Source organism: Pristiophorus japonicus, chromosome 15 (genome assembly GCF_044704955.1).
Source record: "Pristiophorus japonicus isolate sPriJap1 chromosome 15, sPriJap1.hap1, whole genome shotgun sequence".
Taxonomy (NCBI): Eukaryota; Metazoa; Chordata; class Chondrichthyes; family Pristiophoridae; genus Pristiophorus; species Pristiophorus japonicus.
This window is the reverse complement of record NC_091991.1, coordinates 117,360,565-117,388,525: the sequence shown is the minus strand read 5'-3', so window position 1 is coordinate 117,388,525 and position 27,961 is coordinate 117,360,565. Positions and strand designations below refer to the sequence as shown.

The window sequence follows — 27,961 nt, the reverse complement described above, 5'->3', positions numbered from 1 at the left end:
GGGATACAATCCGGGACACAGCCAAGGATACAGTCTGGGATACAATCCGGAATACAGTCAAGGATACCGTCCGGGATACAGTCCGGTATACATTCCAGAATACAATCCAGGATACAGTCCAGAATACAGTTTGGGATACAATCCGGAATGCAGTCCCGGATACAATCCTGGACACAGTCCGGGATTCAGTCCGGGATACAATCCAAGATACATTCCGGGATACAGCCCGGGATACAGTCCAAGCTACAGTCCAGTATACAGTCCGGGGTGCAATCTGGGATACATTCTGAGATACATTTCGGGATGCAGTCCAGGATACAGTCCTGGATAAAATCCGGGATACACTCCGGTTACATTCCACATTACTGTCCGGGATACAGTCCGGGAAACAATCCGGGATACAATCTGGGAAACAGTCCGGGATAAAATACAGAATACAGTCCGGGATACAGTCCAGGATAAAGTCCAGGATACAGTCCAGGATAAAGTCCAGAATACAGTATGGTATACAGTCAGGGATACAATCTGGGATACAGTCCGGGATACAGTCCGGGATACAGTCCAGGATACAGTCCTGAATACAGTATGGTATACAGTCCGGGATACAATCCGGGATACAGTCCGGGATACAGTCCAGGATACAGTCCGGGATACAGTCCGGGATACAGTCCAGGATGCAGTCCAGGATACAATCCGGGATACAATCCGGGATACATTCAAGGATGCAGTCTGGGATACAGTCCGGGATGCAGTCCAGGATACAATTCGGGATACAATCCGGGATAAAGTCCGGGATACAATCCGGGATACAATCTGGGATACAATCCGAAATACAATCCGGGATAGAGTCCGGGATACAATCCAGATACAATCCGGGATACAGTCTGAGATACAATCTGGGATAGAGTCCAGGATACAGTCTGGGATACAATCCAGGATAGATTCCGGGATAGAGTCCTGGATACAATCCGGTATACAATCCGGGATACAGTCCAGAACACATTCTGGGATACAGTGCGGGTTACAATCCGGGAGAGAGTCCGGGATACAATCTGGAATACAATACGGGACACAATTCGGGATAGAGTCCGGTATGCAATATGGGATAGAGTCCTGGATACAGGCCCGGATACAGTCCGGGGCACAATCCGGGATACAATCATGGATAGATTCCGGGATACAGTCCGGGATACAATCCGGGATACAATCCGGAATGCAGTCCGGGATACATTCCAGGATACAGACCGGCATACAGTCAGGGATACAGTCCGGGATACTATCTGGAATACAGTCCGGGATACTATCTGGAATACAATCCGCGATACAGTCCGGGATACAGTCCGGAATACAGCCCGGGATAGAGTCCGGTTTATAATCCGGATACAATCCGGGATACAGTCTGGGATACAATCCGGGATAGAGTCCGGGATAGAGTCCGGGATACAATCTGGGATGCAATCCGGGATACAATCCAGAACACATTCCGGGATACAGTGCGGGATACAATCCGGGATAGAGTTCGGGATACAATCCGGGACACAGTCCGGGATAGAGTACGGTATACAATCCGGGATAGAGTCCCGGATGCAGTCCGGGAGAAAGTCTGGGATACAATCCGGAATACAGTCTGGGATACAGTCCGGGATACAGTCCGGGAAACAATCCAGGATACAATCCGGGAAACAGTCCGGGATAAAATACAGAATACAGTCCGGGATACAGTCCAGGATAAAGTCCAGGATACATTCCTGAATACAGTATGGTATACAGTCAGGGATACAATCTGGGATACAGTCCGGGATACAGTCCGGGATACAGTCCAGGATACAGTCCTGAATACAGTATGGTATACAGTCCGGGATACAATCCGGGATATAGTCCGGGATACAGTCCAGGATACAGTCCGGGATACAGTCCGGGATACAGTCCAGGATGCAGTCCAGGTTACAATCCGGGATACAGTCCGGGATACATTCAAGGATGCAGTCCGAGATACAGTCCGGGATACAGTCTGGGATACAATCTGGTATAGAGTCCAGGATACAGTCTGGGATACAATCCAGGATAGATTCCGGGATAGAGTACTGGATACAATCCGGTATACAATCCGGGATACAGTCCAGAACACATTCTGGGATACAGTGCGGGTTACAATCCGGGAGAGAGTCCGGGATACAATCTGGAATACAATACGGGACACAATTCGGGATAGAGTCCGGGATGCAACATGGGATAGAGTCCTGGATACAGGCCCGGATACAGTCCAGGGCACAATCCAGGATACAATCATGGATAGATTCCGGGATACAGTCCGGGATACAATCCGGGATACAATCCGGAATGCAGTCCGGGATACATTCCAGGATACAGACCGGCATACAGTCAGGGATACAGTCCGGGATACTATCTGGAATACAGTCCGGGATACAGTCCGGGATACAGTCCGGGATACAGTCCAGGATACAGTCCTGAATACACTATGGTATACAGTCCGGGATACAATCGGGATACAGTCCAAGATACAGTCTAGGATACAGTCCAGGATACAGTCCGGAATACAGTCCGGGATAAAGTCCGGGTTATAATCCGGATACAATCCGGGATAGAGACTGGGATACAATCCGGGATAGAGTCCGGGATACAATCCGGGATGCAATCCGGGATACAGTGCGGGATACAATCCGGGATAGAGTTCAGGATACAATCCGGGATACAATCCGGGATAGAGTCCGGTATACAATCCGGGATAAAGTCCCGGATGCAGTCCGGGAGAAAGTCTGGGATACAATCCGGGATACAATCCGGAATACAGTCTGGGATACAGTCCGGGATACAGTCCGGGATACAGTTTGGGATAGAGTCTGGGATGCAATCCGGGATACAGTCCAGGATACAGTCCGGTACCGAGTCCGGAATAGAGTCTGGGATACAGTCCAGGATACAACCCGGGATAGATTCCGGGAAACAATCCGGGATACAATGCAGGATACATTCCGGGATACAGTCCGGCATAGAGTTCGGGATACAACCCGGATACAATGTGGGATAGAGTCCGAGATACAATCCGCAATGTAGTCCGGGATACAATCCAGGATACAGTCTGGGATACAATCCGGGATACAATCCGTATACAGTCCGGAATACAGTCCAGAATACAATCCGGGATACAGTCCGGGATACAGTCCGGGATACAGTCTGGGATAAAGTCCAAGATACAGTCCTGAATACAGTATGGTATAGAGCCCGGGATACAGTCCGGGATACATTCCGGGATGCAGTCCGGAATAAAGTCTGGGATAGAGTCCGGTACCGAGTCCGGAACAGAGTCCGGGATAAAGTCCAGGATACAACCCGGGATAGATTCCGGGAAACAATCCGGGATATAATGCGGGATACATTCCGGGATACTGTCCGGTATAGAGTTCGGGGTACAACCCGGATACAATATGGGATAGAGTCCGGGATACAATCCGCAATGCAGTCCGGGATACAATCCAGGATACAGTCTGGGATACAGTCCGGGATACAATCCAAATACAGTCCGGAATACAGTCCAGAATACTATCCGGGATACAGTCCGGGATACAGTCTGGGATAGAGTCTGGGATGCAATCCGGGATACAGTCCAGGATACAGTCCGGTGTACACTCCGGGATACAGTCCGGGATACAGTCTGGGATAGCGTCTGGGATACAATCCGGGATACTCTCCGGGATACAGTCAAGGATATAGTCCGGGATACAGTCCAGGATACAGTCCGGGTTACTATCCTGGATACAGTCCGGGATACAATCCGGGATACAGTCCGCGATACATTCCGGGATACAGTCCAGGATGCAGTCCGGGATATGGACCGGAATACAGCCTGGGATACAATCCAGGTTAAAATTCGGGACACATTCCATTATACAATCGGGTATACATTCTGGGATGCATTCCAGGATACAGTCTGGGATATAATCTGGGATACAGTCTGCGATACAGTACGGTATACAGTCCGTAATACAATTGGGGATACAGTCCATGATATAATCTGGGATACAATCCTGGGTGGAGTCTGGAATATAGTCCGGGATACAGTCCTGGATACAGTTCGGGATACAGTGCGGGATACAATCGGATATTCAATCCTGGATACAAACCGCTAAACATTCCGGGATACAGTCTGGGATACAGTCCGCGATAAAGTCCGGGATACAGTCCTGGATACAATCCGGGATACAGTCTGGGATACAATCCGGGATAGAGTCCGGGATAGAGTCCTGGATACAATCCGGTATATAATCCGGGATACAGTCCAGAACACATTCTGGGATACAGTGCGGGTTACAATCCGGGAGAGAGTCCGGGATACAATCTGGAATACAATACGGGACACAATTCGGGATAGAGTCCGGTATGCAATATGGGATAGAGTCCTGGATACAGGCCCGGATACAGTCCGGGGCACAATCCGGGATACAATCATGGATAGATTCCGGGATACAGTCCGGGATACAATCCGGGATACAATCCGGAATGCAGTCCGGGATACATTCCAGGATACAGACCGGCATACAGTCAGGGATACAGTCCGGGATACTATCTGGAATACAGCCCGGGATACTATCTGGAATACAATCCGCGATACAGTCCGGGATACAGTCCGGAATACAGCCCGGGATAGAGTCCGGTTTATAATCCGGATACAATCCGGGATACAGTCTGGGATACAATCCGGGATAGAGTCCGGGATAGAGTCCGGGATACAATCTGGGATGCAATCCGGGATACAATCCAGAACACAGTCCGGGATAGAGTACGGTATACAATCCGGGATAGAGTCCCGGATGCAGTCCGGGAGAAAGTCTGGGATACAATCCGGAATACAGTCTGGGATACAGTCCGGGATACAGTCCGGGAAACAATCCAGGATACAATCCGGGAAACAGTCCGGGATAAAATACAGAATACAGTCCGGGATACAGTCCAGGATAAAGTCCAGGATACATTCCTGAATACAGTATGGTATACAGTCAGGGATACAATCTGGGATACAGTCCGGGATACAGTCCGGGATACAGTCCAGGATACAGTCCTGAATACAGTATGGTATACAGTCCGGGATACAATCCGGGATATAGTCCGGGATACAGTCCAGGATACAGTCCGGGATACAGTCCGGGATACAGTCCAGGATGCAGTCCAGGTTACAATCCGGGATACAGTCCGGGATACATTCAAGGATGCAGTCCGGGATACAGTCCGGGATACAGTCTGGGATACAATCTGGTATAGAGTCCAGGATACAGTCTGGGATACAATCCAGGATAGATTCCGGGATAGAGTACTGGATACAATCCGGTATACAATCCGGGATACAGTCCAGAACACATTCTGGGATACAGTGCGGGTTACAATCCGGGAGAGAGTCCGGGATACAATCTGGAATACAATACGGGACACAATTCGGGATAGAGTCCGGGATGCAACATGGGATAGAGTCCTGGATACAGGCCCGGATACAGTCCAGGGCACAATCCAGGATACAATCATGGATAGATTCCGGGATACAGTCCGGGATACAATCCGGGATACAATCCGGAATGCAGTCCGGGATACATTCCAGGATACAGACCGGCATACAGTCAGGGATACAGTCCGGGATACTATCTGGAATACAGTCCGGGATACAGTCCGGGATACAGTCCAGGATACAGTCCTGAATACACTATGGTATACAGTCCGGGATACAATCGGGATACAGTCCAAGATACAGTCTAGGATACAGTCCAGGATACAGTCCGGAATACAGTCCGGGATAAAGTCCGGGTTATAATCCGGATACAATCCGGGATAGAGACTGGGATACAATCCGGGATAGAGTCCGGGATACAATCCGGGATGCAATCCGGGATACAGTGCGGGATACAATCCGGGATAGAGTTCAGGATACAATCCGGGATACAATCCGGGATAGAGTCCGGTATACAATCCGGGATAAAGTCCCGGATGCAGTCTGGGAGAAAGTCTGGGATACAATCCGGGATACAATCCGGAATACAGTCTGGTATACAGTCCGGGATACAGTCCGGGATACAGTCTGGGATAGAGTCTGGGATGCAATCCGGGATACAGTCCAGGATACAGTCCGGTACCGAGTCCGGAATAGAGTCCGGGATAAAGTCCAGGATACAACCCGGGATAGATTCCGGGAAACAATCCGGGATATAATGCGGGATACATTCCGGGATACTGTCCGGTATAGAGTTCGGGGTACAACCCGGATACAATATGGGATAGAGTCCGGGATACAATCCGCAATGCAGTCCGGGATACAATCCAGGATACAGTCTGGGATACAGTCCGGGATACAATCCAAATACAGTCCGGAATACAGTCCAGAATACTATCCGGGATACAGTCCGGGATACAGTCTGGGATAGAGTCTGGGATGCAATCCGGGATACAGTCCAGGATACAGTCCGGTGTACACTCCGGGATACAGTCCGGGATACAGTCTGGGATAGCGTCTGGGATACAATCCGGGATACTGTCCGGGATACAGTCAAGGATATAATCCGGGATACAGTCCAGGATACAGTCCGGGTTACTATCCTGGATACAGTCCGGGATACAATCCGGGATACAGTCCGCGATACATTCCGGGATACAGTCCAGGATGCAGTCCGGGATATGGACCGGAATACAGCCTGGGATACAATCCAGGTTAAAATTCGGGACACATTCCATTATACAATCGGGTATACATTCTGGGATGCATTCCAGGATACAGTCTGGGATATAATCTGGGATACAGTCTGCGATACAGTACGGTATACAGTCCGTAATACAATTGGGGATACAGTCCATGATATAATCTGGGATACAATCCTGGGTGGAGTCTGGAATATAGTCCGGGATACAGTCCTGGATACAGTTCGGGATACAGTGCGGGATACAATCGGATATTCAATCCTGGATACAAACCGCTAAACATTCCGGGATACAGTCTGGGATACAGTCCGCGATAAAGTCCGGGATACAGTCCTGGATACAATCCGGGATACAGTCTGGGATACAATCCGGGATAGAGTCCGGGATAGAGTCCTGGATACAATCCGGTATATAATCCGGGATACAGTCCAGAACACATTCTGGGATACAGTGCGGGTTACAATCCGGGAGAGAGTCCGGGATACAATCTGGAATACAATACGGGACACAATTCGGGATAGAGTCCGGTATGCAATATGGGATAGAGTCCTGGATACAGGCCCGGATACAGTCCGGGGCACAATCCGGAATGCAGTCCGGGATACATTCCAGGATACAGACCGGCATACAGTCAGGGATACAGTCCGGGATACTATCTGGAATACAGCCCGGGATACTATCTGGAATACAATCCGCGATACAGTCCGGGATACAGTCCGGAATACAGCCCGGGATAGAGTCCGGTTTATAATCCGGATACAATCCGGGATACAGTCTGGGATACAATCCGGGATAGAGTCCGGGATAGAGTCCGGGATACAATCTGGGATGCAATCCGGGATACAATCCAGAACACAGTCCGGGATAGAGTACGGTATACAATCCGGGATAGAGTCCCGGATGCAGTCCGGGAGAAAGTCTGGGATACAATCCGGAATACAGTCTGGGATACAGTCCGGGATACAGTCCGGGAAACAATCCAGGATACAATCCGGGAAACAGTCCGGGATAAAATACAGAATACAGTCCGGGATACAGTCCAGGATAAAGTCCAGGATACATTCCTGAATACAGTATGGTATACAGTCAGGGATACAATTTGGGATACAGTCCGGGATACAGTCCGGGATACAGTCCAGGATACAGTCCTGAATACAGTATGGTATACAGTCCGGGATACAATCCGGGATATAGTCCGGGATACAGTCCAGGATACAGTCCGGGATACAGTCCGGGATACAGTCCAGGATGCAGTCCAGGTTACAATCCGGGATACAGTCCGGGATACATTCAAGGATGCAGTCCGGGATACAGTCCGGGATACAGTCTGGGATACAATCTGGTATAGAGTCCAGGATACAGTCTGGGATACAATCCAGGATAGATTCCGGGATAGAGTACTGGATACAATCCGGTATACAATCCGGGATACAGTCCAGAACACATTCTGGGATACAGTGCGGGTTACAATCCGGGAGAGAGTCCGGGATACAATCTGGAATACAATACGGGACACAATTCGGGATAGAGTCCGGGATGCAACATGGGATAGAGTCCTGGATACAGGCCCGGATACAGTCCAGGGCACAATCCAGGATACAATCATGGATAGATTCCGGGATACAGTCCGGGATACAATCCGGGATACAATCCGGAATGCAGTCCGGGATACATTCCAGGATACAGACCGGCATACAGTCAGGGATACAGTCCGGGATACTATCTGGAATACAGTCCGGGATACAGTCCGGGATACAGTCCAGGATACAGTCCTGAATACACTATGGTATACAGTCCGGGATACAATCGGGATACAGTCCAAGATACAGTCTAGGATACAGTCCAGGATACAGTCCGGAATACAGTCCGGGATAAAGTCCGGGTTATAATCCGGATACAATCCGGGATAGAGACTGGGATACAATCCGGGATAGAGTCCGGGATACAATCCGGGATGCAATCCGGGATACAGTGCGGGATACAATCCGGGATAGAGTTCAGGATACAATCCGGGATACAATCCGGGATAGAGTCCGGTATACAATCCGGGATAAAGTCCCGGATGCAGTCTGGGAGAAAGTCTGGGATACAATCCGGGATACAATCCGGAATACAGTCTGGTATACAGTCCGGGATACAGTCCGGGATACAGTCTGGGATAGAGTCTGGGATGCAATCCGGGATACAGTCCAGGATACAGTCCGGTACCGAGTCCGGAATAGAGTCCGGGATACAGTCCAGGATACAACCCAGGATAGATTCCGGGAAACAATCCGGGATACAATGCAGGATACATTCCGGGATACAGTCCGGCATAGAGTTCGGGATACAACCCGGATACAATGTGGGATAGAGTCCGAGATACAATCCGCAATGTAGTCCGGGATACAATCCAGGATACAGTCTGGGATACAATCCGGGATACAATCCGTATACAGTCCGGAATACAGTCCAGAATACAATCCGGGATACAGTCCGGGATACAGTCCGGGATACAGTCTGGGATAAAGTCCAAGATACAGTCCTGAATACAGTATGGTATAGAGCCCGGGATACAGTCCGGGATACATTCCGGGATGCAGTCCGGAATAAAGTCTAGGATAGAGTCCGGTACCGAGTCCGGAACAGAGTCCGGGATACAGTCCAGGATACAACCCGGGATAGATTCCGGGAAACAATCCGGGATATAATGCGGGATACATTCCGGGATACTGTCCGGTATAGAGTTCGGGGTACAACCCGGATACAATATGGGATAGAGTCCGGGATACAATCCGCAATGCAGTCCGGGATACAATCCAGGATACAGTCTGGGATACAGTCCGGGATACAATCCAAATACAGTCCGGAATACAGTCCAGAATACTATCCGGGATACAGTCCGGGATACAGTCTGGGATAGAGTCTGGGATGCAAACCGGGATACAGTCCAGGATACAGTCCGGTGTACACTCCGGGATACAGTCCGGGATACAGTCTGGGATAGAGTCTGGGATACAATCCGGGATACTGTCCGGGATACAGTCAAGGATATAGTCCGGGATACAGTCCAGGATACAGTCCGGGTTACTATCCTGGATACAGTCCGGGATACAATCCGGGATACAGTCCGCGATACATTCCGGGATACAGTCCAGGATACAGTCCGGGATATGGACCGGAATACAGCCTGGGATACAATCCAGGTTAAAATTCGGGACACATTCCATTATACAATCGGGTATACATTCTGGGATGCATTCCAGGATACAGTCTGGGATATAATCTGGGATACAGTCTGCGATACTGTACGGTATACAGTCCGTAATACAATTGGGGATACAGTCCATGATATAATCTGGGATACAATCCTGGGTGGAGTCTGGAATATAGTCCGGGATACAGTCCTGGATACAGTTCGGGATACAGTGCGGGATACAATCGGATATTCAATCCTGGATACAAACCGCGAAACATTCCGGGATACAGTCTGGGATACAGTCCGCGATAAAGTACGGGATACAGTCCTGGATATAATCTGGTATACAGTCTGGGATACAGTACGGTATATAGTCCGGAATACAATTGGGGATACAATCGAGGATATAATCTGGGAAACAATCCTGGGCAGAGTCTGGAATACAGTCCAGGATACAGTTCAGGATACAGTCTGGATTACAATCCGGGATACAGTCCTGGATACAGTTCGGGATACATTGCGGGATACAATCGGGTATTCAATCCAGGATACAAACTGCGATACATTCCGGGATACAGTCTGGGATACAGTCCGCGATACAGTCCGGGATACAGTCCGGGATACAGTCCGGGATACATTCCAGGATACAGTCCGTGATACAATCTGAGATGCAGTCTGGGATATATTCCAAGTTACAGTCCGGGATACAGTCCGGGATATAATCTGGGATACATTCCAGGATACAGTCCGGGATACAGTCCGTGATATAGTCTGGGATACAATCCGGGATACAGTCCGGGATACAGTCCGGGATACAGTCTGGGATATAATCCGGGATACAGTCCGGGATACAGTCCGGGATACCATCCAGGATATAGTTCGGGATACAGTCCGGGATACAATCCGGGATACAGTCCAGGATACAGTCCAGGATACACTCCGGAATACAGTCCGGGATACAATCCGTGATGCATTCCGAACTCCAGTCCGGGATACAGTCTGAGATGCAGTCCGTGATACAGTCCGAGATACAGTCCGGGATACAGTCCAGGATACAGTCCCGGATACACTCCGGGATACATTCGAAGTTACAGTCCGGGATACAGTCCAGGATATAATCCGTGACACATTCCAGGATACAGTCCGGGATACAGTCCAGGATACAGTCTGGGATACAGTCCGGGATACAGTCTGGGATACATTCCAGGATACAGTCCAGGATACAGTCCGGGATACAGTCTGGGATACAATCCGGAATACAGTCCGGGATACAGTCCGGGATACAGTCCAGGATACAGACCAGAATACAGTCCGGGATACAGTCCGGGATACAGTCCTGAATACAGTATGGTATAGAACCCGGGATACAATCCGGGATACATTCCGGGATACAGTTTGGGATACAGTCCAGGATACAGTCCGGTACACAATCCGGATACAATTTGGGATCGAGTCCAGAATAGAGTCCGGGATATAGTCCAGGATACAATCCGGGATAAATTCCGGAAAACAATCCGGGATACAGTGCGGTATACATTCCGGGATACAGTCCAGGATAGTGTCTGGGATACAACCCAGATACAATCTGGGATAGAGTTCAGGATTCAGTCCGGGATACAATCCTGAACACAATCCGGGATACAGTCCGGGATGCAATCTGGGATAGATTCCGGGATACAATCCGGGATAGAGTCCGGGATGCAGTCTGGGATACAGTCCGGGATACATTCGCGGATACAATCCGGCATAGAGTCCGGGATACAATCCGGGATACAGTCTGGGATAGAGTCTGGGATACAATCCAGGATACAGTCAAGGATACAGTCTGGGGTACAGTCTGGGATACAATCCAGGATACAGTCCGGAATACAATCTGGATACAATTTGGGATCGAGTCCAGAATAGAGTCCGGGATATAGTCCAGGATACAATCTGGGATAAATTCCGGAAAACAATCCGGGATACAGTGCGGTATACATTCCGGGATACAGTCCAGGATAGTGTCTGGGATACAACCCAGATACAATCTGGGATAGAGTTCAGGATTCAGTCCGGGATACAATCCTGGACACAATCCTGGACACAATCCGGGATACAGTCCGGGATGCAATCTGGGATAGATTCCGGGATACAATCCGGGATAGAGTCCGGGATGCAGTCTGGGATACAGTCCGGGATACATTCGGGGATACAATCCGGAATACAGTCCGCGATACAGTCCAGGATACAGTCCTGAATACAGTACGGTATACAGTCCGGGATACAATCCGGCATAGAGTCCGGGATACAATCCGGGATACAGTCTGGGATAGAGTCTGGGATACAATCCAGGATACAGTCAAGGATACAGTCTGGGGTACAGTCTGGGATACAATCCAGGATACAGTCCGGAATACAATCCGGGATAGAGTCCAGTATAGAGTCCGGGATACAATCTGGGATACAGTCCGGAATACACTCCGGAATAGAGTCCTGGATACAATCCGGTGTGCAATCTGGGATAGAGTCTGGGATACAATCCGGGATACAATCCGGGATAGAGACCGGGACACAATCCGGAATACAGTCTGGGACACAATCCTGGGTACAATCTGGGATAGACTCCGGGATACAGTCCAAGACACAATCTGGGATACAATCTGGATAGAGTCCGGAATACAGTCTGGGATACAGTCAGGGATACAGTCCGGGATAGAGTCCAGGATATAATCTGGGATATAATCTGGGATACAGTCCGGGATACAGTCCGGTGTACAGTCCGGTGTACAATACGGAATACAATTTGGGATACAGTCCAGGATATAATCTGGGATTCAATCCTGGGTAGAGTCTGGAATACAATCTGGGATACAGTTGAGGATATAGTCTGGAATACAATCCAGGATACAGTCCTGGATACAGTCTGGGATACAGTACGCGATACAATTCGGTATTCAATCCGAGATACAATCCGGGATGCAGTCCGAGATACAGTCCGGGATACAATCCGGGACACAGCCAAGGATACAGTCTGGGATACAATCCGGAATACAGTCAAGGATACCGTCCGGGATACAGTCCGGTATACATTCCAGAATACAATCCAGGATACAGTCCAGAATACAGTTTGGGATACAATCCGGAATGCAGTCCCGGATACAATCCTGGACACAGTCCGGGATTCAGTCCGGGATACAATCCAAGATACATTCCGGGATACAGCCCGGGATACAGTCCAAGCTACAGTCCAGTATACAGTCCGGGGTGCAATCTGGGATACATTCTGAGATACATTTCGGGATGCAGTCCAGGATACAGTCCTGGATAAAATCCGGGATACACTCCGGTTACATTCCACATTACTGTCCGGGATACAGTCCGGGAAACAATCCGGGATACAATCTGGGAAACAGTCCGGGATAAAATACAGAATACAGTCCGGGATACAGTCCAGGATAAAGTCCAGGATACAGTCCAGGATAAAGTCCAGAATACAGTATGGTATACAGTCAGGGATACAATCTGGGATACAGTCCGGGATACAGTCCGGGATACAGTCCAGGATACAGTCCTGAATACAGTATGGTATACAGTCCGGGATACAATTCGGGATACAGTCCGGGATACAGTCCAGGATACAGTCCGGGATACAGTCCGGGATACAGTCCAGGATGCAGTCCAGGATACAATCCGGGATACAATCCGGGATACATTCAAGGATGCAGTCTGGGATACAGTCCGGGATGCAGTCCAGGATACAATTCGGGATACAATCCGGGATAAAGTCCGGGATACAATCCGGGATACAATCTGGGATACAATCCGAAATACAATCCGGGATAGAGTCCGGGATACAATCCAGATACAATCCGGGATACAGTCTGGGATACAATCTGGGATAGAGTCCAGGATACAGTCTGGGATACAATCCAGGATAGATTCCGGGATAGAGTCCTGGATACAATCCGGTATACAATCCGGGATACAGTCCAGAACACATTCTGGGATACAGTGCGGGTTACAATCCGGGAGAGAGTCCGGGATACAATCTGGAATACAATACGGGACACAATTCGGGATAGAGTCCGGTATGCAATATGGGATAGAGTCCTGGATACAGGCCCGGATACAGTCCGGGGCACAATCCGGGATACAATCATGGATAGATTCCGGGATACAGTCCGGGATACAATCCGGGATACAATCCGGAATGCAGTCCGGGATACATTCCAGGATACAGACCGGCATACAGTCAGGGATACAGTCCGGGATACTATCCGGGATACAGTCCGGGATACAGTCCGGAATACAGCCCGGGATAGAGTCCGATTTATAACCGGATACAATCCGGGATACAGTCTGGGATACAATCCGGGATAGAGTCCGGGATAGAGTCCGGGATACAATCTGGGATGCAATCCGGGATACAATCCAAAACACATTCCGGGATACAGTGCGGGATACAATCCGGGATAGAGTTCGGGATACAATCCGGGACACAGTCCGGGATAGAGTACGGTATACAATCCGGGATAGAGTCCCGGATGCAGTCCGGGAGAAAGTCTGGGATACAATCCGGAATACAGTCTGGGATACAGTCCGGGATACAGTCCGGGAAACAATCCAGGATACAATCCGGGAAACAGTCCGGGATAAAATACAGAATACAGTCCGGGATACAGTCCAGGATAAAGTCCAGGATACATTCCTGAATACAGTATGGTATACAGTCAGGGATACAATCTGGGATACAGTCCGGGATACAGTCCGGGATACAGTCCAGGATACAGTCCTGAATACAGTATGGTATACAGTCCGGGATACAATCCGGGATATAGTCCGGGATACAGTCCAGGATACAGTCCGGGATACAGTCCGGGATACAGTCCAGGATGCAGTCCAGGTTACAATCCGGGATACAGTCCGGGATACATTCAAGGATGCAGTCCGGGATACAGTCCGGGATACAGTCTGGGATACAATCTGGGATAGAGTCCAGGATACAGTCTGGGATACAATCCAGGATAGATTCCGGGATAGAGTACTGGATACAATCCGGTATACAATCCGGGATACAGTCCAGAACACATTCTGGGATACAGTGCGGGTTACAATCCGGGAGAGAGTCCGGGATACAATCTGGAATACAATACGGGACACATTTCGGGATAGAGTCCGGGATGCAACATGGGATAGAGTCCTGGATACAGGCCCGGATACAGTCCAGGGCACAATCCAGGATACAATCATGGATAGATTCCGGGATACAGTCCGGGATACAATCCGGGATACAATTCGGAATGCAGTCCGGGATACATTCCAGGATACAGACCGGCATACAGTCAGGGATACAGTCCGGGATACTATCTGGAATACAGTCCGGGATACAGTCCGGGATACAGTCCGGGATACAGTCCAGGATACAGTCCTGAATACACTATGGTATACAGTCCGGGATACAATCGGGATACAGTCCAAGATATAGTCCAGGATACAGTCCGGAATACAGCCCGGGATAGAGTCCGGGTTATAATCCGGATACAATCCGGGATAGAGACTGGGATACAATCCGGGATAGAGTCCGGGATACAATCCGGGATGCAATCCGGGATACAGTGCGGGATACAATCCGGGATAGAGTTCAGGATACAATCCGGGATACAATCCGGGATAAAGTCCGGTATACAATCCGGGATAAAGTCCCGGATGCAGTCCGGGAGAAAGTCTGGGATACAATCCGGGATACAATCCGGAATACAGTCTGGTATACAGTCCGGGATACAGTCCGGGATACAGTCTGGGATAGAGTCTGGGATGCAATCCGGGATACAGTCCAGGATACAGTCCGGTACCGAGTCCGGAATAGAGTCCGGGATACAGTCCAGGATACAACCCGGGATAGATTCCGGGAAACAATCCGGGATACAATGCAGGATACATTCCGGGATACAGTCCGGCATAGAGTTCGGGATACAACCCGGATACAATGTGGGATAGAGTCCGAGATACAATCCGCAATGTAGTCCGGGATACAATCCAGGATACAGTCTGGGATACAATCCGGGATACAATCCGTATACAGTCCGGAATACAGTCCAGAATACAATCCGGGATACAGTCCGGGATACAGTCCGGGATACAGTCTGGGATAAAGTCCAAGATACAGTCCTGAATACAGTATGGTATAGAGCCCGGGATACAGTCCGGGATACATTCCGGGATGCAGTCCGGAATAAAGTCTGGGATAGAGTCCGGTACCGAGTCCGGAACAGAGTCCGGGATACAGTCCAGGATACAACCCGGGATAGATTCCGGGAAACAATCCGGGATATAATGCGGGATACATTCCGGGATACTGTCCGGTATAGAGTTCGGGGTACAACCCGGATACAATATGGGATAGAGTCCGGGATACAATCCGCAATGCAGTCCGGGATACAATCCAGGATACAGTCTGGGATACAGTCCGGGATACAATCCAAATACAGTCCGGAATACAGTCCAGAATACTATCCGGGATACAGTCCGGGATACAGTCTGGGATAGAGTCTGGGATGCAATCCGGGATACAGTCCAGGATACAGTCCGGTGTACACTCCGGGATACAGTCCGGGATACAGTCTGGGATAGAGTCTGGGATACAATCCGGGATACTGTCCGGGATACAGTCAAGGATATAGTCCGGGATACAGTCCAGGATACAGTCCGGGTTACTATCCTGGATACAGTCCGGGATACAATCCGGGATACAGTCCGCGATACATTCCGGGATACAGTCCAGGATACAGTCCGGGATATGGACCGGAATACAGCCTGGGATACAATCCAGGTTAAAATTCGGGACACATTCCATTATACAATCGGGTATACATTCTGGGATGCATTCCAGGATACAGTCTGGGATATAATCTGGGATACAGTCTGCGATACAGTACGGTATACAGTCCGTAATACAATTGGGGATACAGTCCATGATATAATCTGGGATACAATCCTGGGTGGAGTCTGGAATATAGTCCGGGATACAGTCCTGGATACAGTTCGGGATACAGTGCGGGATACAATCGGATATTCAATCCTGGATACAAACCGCGAAACATTCCGGGATACAGTCTGGGATACAGTCCGCGATAAAGTACGGGATACAGTCCTGGATATAATCTGGTATACAGTCTGGGATACAGTACGGTATATAGTCCGGAATACAATTGGGGATACAATCGAGGATATAATCTGGGAAACAATCCTGGGCAGAGTCTGGAATACAGTCCAGGATACAGTTCAGGATACAGTCTGGATTACAATCCGGGATACAGTCCTGGATACAGTTCGGGATACATTGCGGGATACAATCGGGTATTCAATCCAGGATACAAACTGCGATACATTCCGGGATACAGTCTGGGATACAGTCCGCGATACAGTCCGGGATACATTCCAGGATACAGTCCGTGATACAATCTGAGATGCAGTCCGGGATATATTCCAAGTTACAGTCCGGGATACAGTCCGGGATATAATCTGGGATACATTCCAGGATACAGTCCGGGATACAGTCCGTGATATAGTCTGGGATACAATCCGGGATACAGTCCGGGATACAGTCTGGGATATAATCCGGGATACAGTCCGGGATACAGTCCGGGATACAGTCCAGGATATAGTTCGGGATACAGTCCGGGATACAATCCGGGATACAGTCCAGGATACAGTCCAGGATACACTCCGGAATACAGTCCGGGATACAATCCGTGATGCATTCCGAACTCCAGTCCGGGATACAGTCTGAGATGCAGTCCGTGATACAGTCCGAGATACAGTCCGGGATACAGTCCAGGATACAGTCCGGGATACACTCCGGGATACATTCGAAGTTACAGTCCGGGATACAGTCCAGGATATAATCCGTGACACATTCCAGGATACAGTCCGGGATACAGTCCAGGATACAGTCTGGGATACAGTCCGGGATACAGTCTGGGATACAGTCTGGAATACAGTCCGGGATGCAATCTGAGATAGAGTCCGGGATTCATTCCGGGATACAGTCTGGGACACAATCCAGGATACAGTCCGGGATACAGTTCAGGATGCAGTCCGGGCTCCAGTCCGGGATACAGCTGGGATACAGTCCGGGATACAATCCGGGATAGAGTCTGGGATACAGACCGGGATGCAATCTGGGATACAGTCTGGGATACAATCCGGGATACAGTCAGGCATACAGTCCGGTATTCGGTCCGGGATACAATCCGGGCTACAATCCGGGATACATTCCAGGATACAGTCCAGGATACAGTCCGGGCTACAGTCCGTTATACAGTCCGGGATATAATCCGGGATACAGTTCGGGATACAAGCTGGGATACAATCCAGGATACAGTCTGGGATACAGTCCGGGATACAATCTGGGTTACAATCTGGGATACAGACCGGGATACAATCTGGGATACAGTCTGTGATACACTCCGGGATACAACCTGGGTTACAGTCCGGGATACAGCCCGAAATATAGTGCTGGATACAATCTGGGATACAGTCTGGGATACAGTCCGTGATACAGTCCGGGATACAATCCGGGATACAGTCCGGGATACAGTCCGGGATACAATCCGGGATAAATTCCAGGATACAGTCCGGGATACAATCCTAGAAAGTCCGGGAAACATTCCAGGATACAGTCTGGGGTACAGTCCGGGATACAACCCAGAATACAGTCCAGGATGCAGTCCAGGATACAGTGCGGAATTAAGTACGGGATACAGTCCGAGATACAGTCCGGAAAACAGCCGGGATACAGTCCAGGATGCAGTCCGGGATAGAGTCCGCGATACAATCCAGGATAAAATCCGGGATGGAGTCCGGGATACAATCCAGGATACAATCTAGGATAGAGTCCAGAATACAGTCTGGGATACAGACCTGGATACAATCCGGGATAGAGTCAGGGATACAATTGGGATACCATCCGGAATACAGTCTGGGATATGGTCCGAGATACAGTCTGGAATACAATCCTGGATAGAGTCCGGGATACAATCCGAGATAGAGTCAGGGATAGAGTCCGGGATAAAATCCGGGATACAATCCGCGATACAGTCCTGGATGCAGTCTGGGATAGAGTCTGGGATTCAGTAATGGACACAATCCAGGATACAATCTAGGATAGAGTCCGGGATACAGTCCGGGATACAATCCAGAATAGATTCCGAGATACAATCCGGGATACAGTCCGGGATACAGTCCGTAATGCAATCCGGGATAGAGTCCGGGATACAATCCGGGATAGATAAATGGATACAATCCAGGATACTGTCCGGGATGCAATCTGGGATAGAGTCCGGTGTACAATTGGGGATACAATCTGGGATAGTATCCGGGATACAGTCCGGGATACTGTCCGGGATAGATATATGGATACAATCCGGGATACAGTCCGGGATACTGTCCGGTATGCTATCTGGGGTAGAGTCCGGGATAGAGTCCGGGATACAGTCTGGAATACAATCCGGGATAAAATCTACTATAGATTCCGGGATACAATCTGGGATACAGTCAGGGATACAATCTGGGATGCAGTCCCGGATACAATCCGGGATACAGTCCGGGAAGAAGTCCGGGATACAGTCCAGTATACAGTCCGGGACACAATCCGGGATACAATCTGGATAGAGTCCCGGATACAGTCCGGGATACAATCCGGGATATAGTCCAGAATACAGTCCGAGATACAGTCCGGGATACAATCCGGGATAGAGTCCGGGATGCAATCCAGGATACAGTCCAGGATGCAGTCCAGGATACAGTCCGGTATACAATCCGGGATACAATCCGGTATACAGTCCGGGATACAGTCCGGGATGCAATCTGGGATAGAGTCCGGGATTCATTCCGGGATACAGTCTGGGACACAATCCGGGATACAGTCTGGGATACAGTCCGGAATACAGTCCGGGATACAGTTCAGGATGCAGTCCGGGCTCCAATCCGGGATACAGCTGGGATACAGTCCGGGATACAATCCGGGATAGAGTCTGGGATACAGACCGGGATGCAATCTGGGATACAGTCTGGGATACAGTCCAGGATACAATCTGGGAAACAGACCGGGATACATGCTGGGATACAATCCGGGATACAGTCAGGCATACAGTCCGGTATTCGGTCCGGGATACAATCCGGGCTACAATCCGGGATACATTCCAGGATACAGTCCAGGATACAGTCCGGGCTACAGTCCGTTATACAGTCCGGGATATAATCCGGGATACAGTTCGGGATACAAGCTGGGATACAATCCAGGATACAGTCTGGGATACAGTCCGGGATACAATCTGGGTTACAATCTGGGATACAGACCGGGATACAATCTGGGATACAGTCTGTGATACACTCCGGGATACAACCTGGGTTACAGTCCGGGATACAGCCCGAAATATAGTGCTGGATACAATCTGGGATACAGTCTGGGTTACAGTCCGTGATACAGTCCGGGATACAATCCGGGATACAGTCCGGGATACAGTCCGGGATACAATCCGGGATAAATTCCAGGATACAGTCCGGGATACAATCCTAGAAAGTCCGGGATAAAGTCCAGGATACAGTCTGGGATTTAGTCCGGGATACACTCCAGGATACATTCCAGGTTACATTCCGGGATACAATCCGGGATACATTCCAGGATACAGTCTGGGGTACAGTCCGGGATACAACCCAGAATACAGTCCGGGATACAGTCTGGGATACAGTGCGGAATACAGTACGGGATACAGTCCGAGATACAGTCCGGAAAACAGTCCGGGATACAATCCAGGATGCAGTCCGGGATTGAGTCCGGGATACAATCCAGGATAAAATCCGGGATGGAGTCCGGGATACAATCCAGGATACAATCTAGGATAGAGTCCGGAATACAGCCTGGGATACAGACCGGGATACAATCCAGGATAGAGTCAGGGATACAATTGTGATACAATCCGGAATACAGTCTGGGATATGGTCCGGGATACAGTCTGGAATACAATCCTGGATAGAGTCCGGGATACAATCCGAGATAGAGTCCGGGATAGAGTCCGGGATAAAATCCGGGATACAATCCGCAATACAGTCTTGGATGCAGTCTGGGATAGAGTCCGGGATTCAGTAATGGACACAATCCAGGATACAATCTAGGATAGAGTCCGGGATACAGTCCGGGATACAATCCGGAATAGATTCCGGGATACAATCCGGGATACAGTCCGGGATACAGTCCGTGATGCAATCCGGGATAGAGTCCGGGATACAATCCGGGATAGATAAATGGATACAATCCAGGATACTGTCCGGGATGCAATCTGGGATAGAGTCCGGTGTACAATCGGGGATACAATCTGGGATAGTATCCGGGATACAGTCCGGGACACAATCCAGGATACAATCCGGGATACAGTCCGGGATACAGTCCGTGATGCAATCAGGGATAGAGTCCGGGATACAATCCGGGATAGATATATGGATACAATCCAGGATACTGTCCGGGATGCAATCTGGGATAGAGTCCGGTGTACAATCGGGGATACAATCTGGGATAGAATCCGGGATACAGACCGGGACACAATCCGGGATACAATCTGAGATAGAGTCCTGGATACAGTCTGAGACACAATCTGGGATACAATCTGAGATAGAGTCCAGGATAGAGTCCGAGATACAGTCCGGGATACATTCCGGGATACAGTCCAGGATAGACTCCGGGGTACAGTCCGGGATACCGTCCGGGATAAAATCCGGTATAGAGTTCAGGATTCAGCCCGGGATACAGTCCGGGATGCAATCCGGGATAGATATATGGATACAATCCGGGATACAGTCTGGGATACTGTCCGGGATGCAATCTGGGGTAGAGTCCGGGATAGAGTCTGGCATACAGTCTGGAATACAATTCGGGATAAAATCTGGATAGAGTCCCGGATACAGTCCGGGATACAATCCGGGATACAGTCCAGAATACAGTCCGGGATACAGTCCGGGATACAATCCGGGATAGAGTCCGGGATGAAATCCAGGATACAGTCCGGGATGCAGTCCAGGATACAGTCCGGTATACAATCCGGGATACAATCCGGTATACAGTCCGGGATACAGTCCGGGATGCAATCTGGGATAGAGTCGGGATTCATTCCGGGATACAGTCTGGGACACAATCCGGGATACAATCTGGGATAGAGTTCAGGATACAGTCCGGGATAAAATCTGGGATAGATTCCAGGATACAATCCGGGATACAGTCCGGGATACAGTCCGGGATGCAATCCAGAATACAATCCTGGATACATTCCGGGATACAGTTCGGCATACAGTCTGGGATAGAGTCTGAGATACAATGCGGGATACAGTCTGGGATACAGTCCGGGATACAGTCCGGGATATAATCTGGAATATAATCTGGGTTACATTCTGGGATACAGACGGTGTACAGTCCGGAATACAGTTTGGGATACAATCCAGGATATAATCTTGGATACAATCCTGGGTAGAGTCTGGAATACAATCTGCGATACAGTTCAGGATACAGTCTGGAATACAATCTGGGATACAGTCCTGGATACAGTCTGGGATATAGTCTGGGATACAACACGATATTCAATCCCGGATACAATCTGGGATACTGTCCGGGATACAATTCGTGATACAGTCCTGTGTATAGTCCAGGTTGCATTTCGGTATACAATCATGGGTACAATCTGGGATCTAGTGCAGTCTACAGTCAGACAACCTTCACTCTTTTCACATTTTATTTTCTTTTGAGCCCAACCAACCCATTTTGAACCTCGCTCTCTAAATGCAATGAGTGCTCCGAATGATGTGAAGTGGGAGGAGCCTCTGTGTAACTGAGAGTACACACTTTACACCTCATCACATCTTCCTGACTGCTCTCTCTTCATGTGAATGCACTGTGTAAAATGTAAGCAACAAAACCTCATCGGCCCCAATCACATAAATGATAGTCCCAGAGGTGGGCAGGAGATAGCCTTTGCTCTGACTTACCATGACACAGACAGTGCTGATGGTTGTTCTTGATTTGATTCAACAGTTGGTCCAAGGCCTCTGTCTGTCCACTACGCTTCACTTCCTTGCCATCGTACTCTCTCCAGTCTGGGAGAAGAAGAGTAAAAAGAACCAGATAGCATTTTGTTAGATTTGCATCCATTTGATAGTAGCAGGGACTTGTCAGTGAACCAGGACAGAATTTGTGCCCTCTGACTAGCTGGATAATCTGGGCCACTCCCACCCTCCGCGATCCCGACACTCGTACCTTGCTAGTAGCCGTCCTAGCCCAATCTCAAAGCATCAATCCAGCGAGTTCCACCGTGGCGCCTGTTTGGCTCCCTGCAGCTCATCTGCCAGATTTAAATGAAGCCGGGGCTCCAAAATGACCGAGCTCTCTTCACCCCAGAACGGGCGACCAGCGGTCTCTCTCAAAATGGTCACCCAAATGTCAAAATCTATCCCAAAGTCTTTGTGAAACCTCCAAGTTAACAGTCAACTAAACTGGTGGAGACACTGGCCCATCATTGGACACACTGACCAGAAGGTGCCAGGTTTCAGCCCTGGTCTGTGTTGAGGTATCTGCTCTCAGCTGATGCAGCGATAGGGAGTTACAATTTGTTTCATTGTCTCATGAGCTAGCCAGGGAAAAGCTCAATCAGGTGCAAGAAGGAGGCAGTATCTGTGGAATTGTGCAACAGCAAGAGTCAATGCCTTCAGGTAAGAAGGAAGAGATGACAAAAAAATTGTTATTATTGAATGGGGCTGTGAGTAAGACCACCAGCAGCTTCCTTAGTTCACATTCAGGGAACGGAGACTCACATCAAAGGGCGGATCGATTCATAGCTGCGATTCTCTGGCTGTTTTGTTCAGAGGAGCCCTGCCTTTCAACCAAATGCACCATCAACGTAAAGACTATCAGCTGGGACAATACATCACCAACAGACCATCAGCTGGGACAATATACCAACATACAGACCATCAGCTGGGACAATACACCAACAACAGACCATCAGCTGGGACAATACATCACCAACAGACCATCAGCTGGGACAATACATCACCAACAGACCATCAGCTGGGACAATACACCAACATACAGATCATCAACTCGGACAATACATCAACAACAGACCATCAGCAGGGATAATACACCAACATACAGACCATCAACTGGGACAATACATCACCAACAGACCATCAGCTGGGACAATACATCACCAACAGACCACCAGCTGGGACAATATACCAACATACAGACCATCAGCTGGGACAATACACCAACATACAGACCATCAACTGGGACAATACACCAACATACAGACCATCAGCTGGGACAATACACCATCAAAATACAGACCATAAACTTGGACAATACACCAACATACAGACCATCAGCTGGGACAATACATCAACATAAGCACCATCAACTGGGACAATACATCACCAACAGACCATCAGCTGGGACAATACGCCAACATACAGACCATCAACTGGGACAATACCTCAACATACAGACCATCAACTGGGACAATACACCAACATACTGACCATCAGCTGGGACAATCATTTTCGAGGACACAGTTTTACTTACACCGTACATGAAATTTATACCATGCATCCTGTAATGAAAGGAAAGAAAGAAAATGGGAGGAGACGAGTGGAGAGGGGAAGGGGCAGAGTTATTCAGAGATCAGGGGAGAAGAACAGAGGTGAGGGAGGGAGAAGAGGAAAGGAGCAGATGTGCAGATGATGGGGAGAAGGAGGAAGGAAAGGAGGAAGAAGCAGAGAAAAAGGGTGCAAAGGAGCGAAAGGGAAGGGAGGGAAATACAGAAGGAGAGATAGGAGAAGAAAGGAGTAAAGAAGAGAAGAGGAGAGGCAAAGAGGAGAAAGGGCTAACAGCAGAGCTAAGGGGTGAAGTGAGGAGTGCAGGTAGGAGAGGAGAAAGGGGAGGTGAGGTGCATTGAGGTGCATCGGGAGAATGAAATTGAGTTGAGGAGGGAAGGTGAATGGAGGGTAAGGGAGAAGGAGGAGGATAGGAGAGATCGTATATGGTCTGCAAAAGATAAAAGTCCATGATAGAGTAAATTGCACATGGGCTGTGGAAGGAGAATAAATGGATGAGTAAAGTCTATGATAGGGGAGAGTGTACACGAGCTGTGGAAAGAGATTAAATGGGTTGGTAAAGTTTATCACTGCAGAGAGTGTACATGAGCTGCAAAAGGAGATTAAATGGGTGTGTAAGAGTCTATGATAAAGTAGCATGTACATGGGCTGACAAATGAATGGGTTTTTCTTGTTCTCTGCTATTTTTTGTTTTTATCCCACAGTGATCTTGCCTGATATCATATGCTGCCAAAGTGGCCCATTGTGACTTTTGCCTCTCAACCTGCCACTGCAATATCAGATCAATTCCTACACCAGCAACCAACATCTCCTCTTTCTGCTTTTCATCAGAGCAACAGGTTATAGCAGCTATAGTATTTTCAGAGTGTACTTACTGGATGGTGTTGCACATGCAGGCGTGGAAAGCTGTGGGGGACCCCAGCCTTTCATATTATAGGCAGATACCTGGACGTAGTAAGGGAGCCCCTAAGAGAAGGGCAAAAAGGATTGTACTTTATAATGTTATTTTTAAAATCATGTTAGCATTGGTATTTAACAACTGCACCAATATCGCACAGATCACAAATATCAACTGGACTGACATTTTTAAATAATTTTTTGTTGTAAATTTTGTGTTTGTCAACATGAGGGACATTAATGCTGGAGAATTGAACATTTCCATTTCAGATACCCTGTGTTACCATCAAATGTAGAGTCAGGTACAGCATGGGTTAGCTACAGAGTAAAGCTCCCTCTACACTGCCCCATCAAACACTCCCAGAGCGGGAACCGCATGGGTTAGATACAGAGCAAACCTCCCTTTACAATGTCCAATCAAACACTCCCAGGGCAGGTACAACACAGGTTAGACACAGAGTAAGGCTCTCTCTAAACTGCCCAAATCAAACACTCCCAGGTCGGGTATAGCATGGTTTAGATAAAGAGTAAAGCTCTCTCTACACTGCAATGGGAAACATTTAAAATGGTGTTCAACAGAGAGCAGGAACAAATATTCCGCTAAAAGGAAAGAACAAACTAAACACTAATGTGACTCCATGGATGAATAAAGCCATGAGGGAACAATTGAGGGTAAGGAAAGAGGCATACGTTAAGTATATATCAATAGGGGAGTGCATGATAAGGGAGAATACAAAACTGACGAGGAGAGAAGTCAAAAAACAATTAGGAAAGCAAAAAGGAACCATTAAATTAAATTATCAAGGAACATAAAACAAAATAGTGAAATATTTTACAAGCACATCAATAAAAAAAGGAAGGTTGGGAACAGAATAGGACCATTAAGGGATAGACAGGATAATACCATAGGTTACCATAGGGAGATGGCAGAAATATTAAATAATTATTTTGCTTCAGTATTTACCAGGGAGATAGAATAGATGGACATGACATTGGATGATGAGATTAGTAATGAGATAAGTGCATTTGAAATAAAAATAGGGGATATATTAAATAAACTAATCAAACTCAAAGAGGATAAAACCCCTGGTCCGGATAGATTGCATCCATGCATTTGAAAATAATCTAGAGAAGAGATAGCAGAGGCATTACTACACATATTTAATAATTCGTTAGAAAAATGTGTACTGCCAGAGGACTGGCGGATAGCTAACGTATATTTAAGAAGGGGGATAGAACATGTCCAGGGAATTATAGACCAGTCAGCTTAACATTAGTGGCAGGGAAAATAATGGAATCACTATTAAAGGAGAAAATAGAAGAAAATCTAGAAACCACAAATATAGTAATGAATAGTCAGCATGGATTTCAAAAGAGAATGTATTGCTTGACCAACCTCATTGAATTTTTTGAAGAGGTAACAGAGGGGTTACACAAAGATAATGCAGTAAATGTAATTTATCTAGATTTTCAAAAGGCCTTCGATAAGGTACCCCATAATAGACTGATGAACAAGGTCAGAGAATGCAGAATCAGAGGACAAGTAGCAGAATAGATAGCTAGCCGGTTTCAAGACAGAAAGCAGAGAGTAGAGGTGAAAGGTAGCTATTCACAGTGGCAGAAGATGGGTAGTGGTGTTTCACAAGGATCAGTGCTGGGACCAATGTTGTTCACAATTTATATTAATGATTTAAACATTGGAATCAGAAACACAATTTCTAAGTTTGTGGACGATAGTCAATACTGAGGAGGACTGCAACAAATTACAGGAGGACATTAATAAACTTGCAGAATGGGCATATAATTGGCAAATGAAGTTCAACACAGATAAATGTGAGGTATTACATTTTGGTCGGAAGAATAGGGAGGTCAGTTATTACTTGGAGGGTGAGTCTAGGTGGGGTAGAGGAACAAAGGGATCTTGGGGTACAAATAAACAAATCACTAAAAGTTGTGACACAGGTTAGCAAGGCCATAAAAAAAGAAAACCAAGTACTAGGGTTTATTTCTGGAGGTATAGAATTGAAAAGTAGGGAAATTATGCTAACCCTGTATTGAACTTTGGTTAGACCACACTTGGAACACTGCATACAGTTCTGGTCGCCATAATTATAAAAAGCATATAGAGGTACTAGAGAGGGTGCAGAGAAGATTTACAAAGATAATGCCAGAAATGCGAGGGTATACATATCAGGAAAGGTTGAACAGGCTGGTTCTCTTTTCTCTTGAAAAAAGTAGACTGAGGGGTGACCTAATACAGGTCTTTAAAATTATGAAAGGTTTTGATAGAGTGGATGCAGAGAGAAGGTTTCCACTTGCAGGGAAGAGCATAACTAGAGGTCATCACTATAAGATAGTCACCAAGAAATCCAATAGGGAATTCAGAAGAAACTTTACTCAAAGAGTGATGAGAATGTGCAACTCGCTACCACAGGGAGTGGTTGAAGCGAATAGTATAGATGCTATCTATATGTGGATATAAGACCTCCCTATTCTTCCAGTAAAACGTAATATCACACATTTATCTGTGTTGAACTTCATTTGCCAATTATA

General features: G+C 48.1%; 1 protein-coding gene across 1 annotated transcript in view; it reads right to left on the bottom strand.

Annotated features, from left to right (window-relative positions):
* The window catches only part of LOC139225844 (ankyrin repeat and fibronectin type-III domain-containing protein 1-like), a 1,527,386-nt gene that overhangs the window by 561,007 nt on the left and 938,418 nt on the right, over positions 1-27,961 (bottom strand). The window contains exons 11-12 of the mRNA XM_070856697.1: positions 25,387-25,477; positions 22,886-22,993 (exon numbers count right to left, since the gene is read on the bottom strand). Of these exons, the coding sequence (XP_070712798.1) occupies positions 22,886-22,993; positions 25,387-25,477 (199 nt within the window). The remainder of the gene's footprint in view (positions 1-22,885; positions 22,994-25,386; positions 25,478-27,961) is intronic.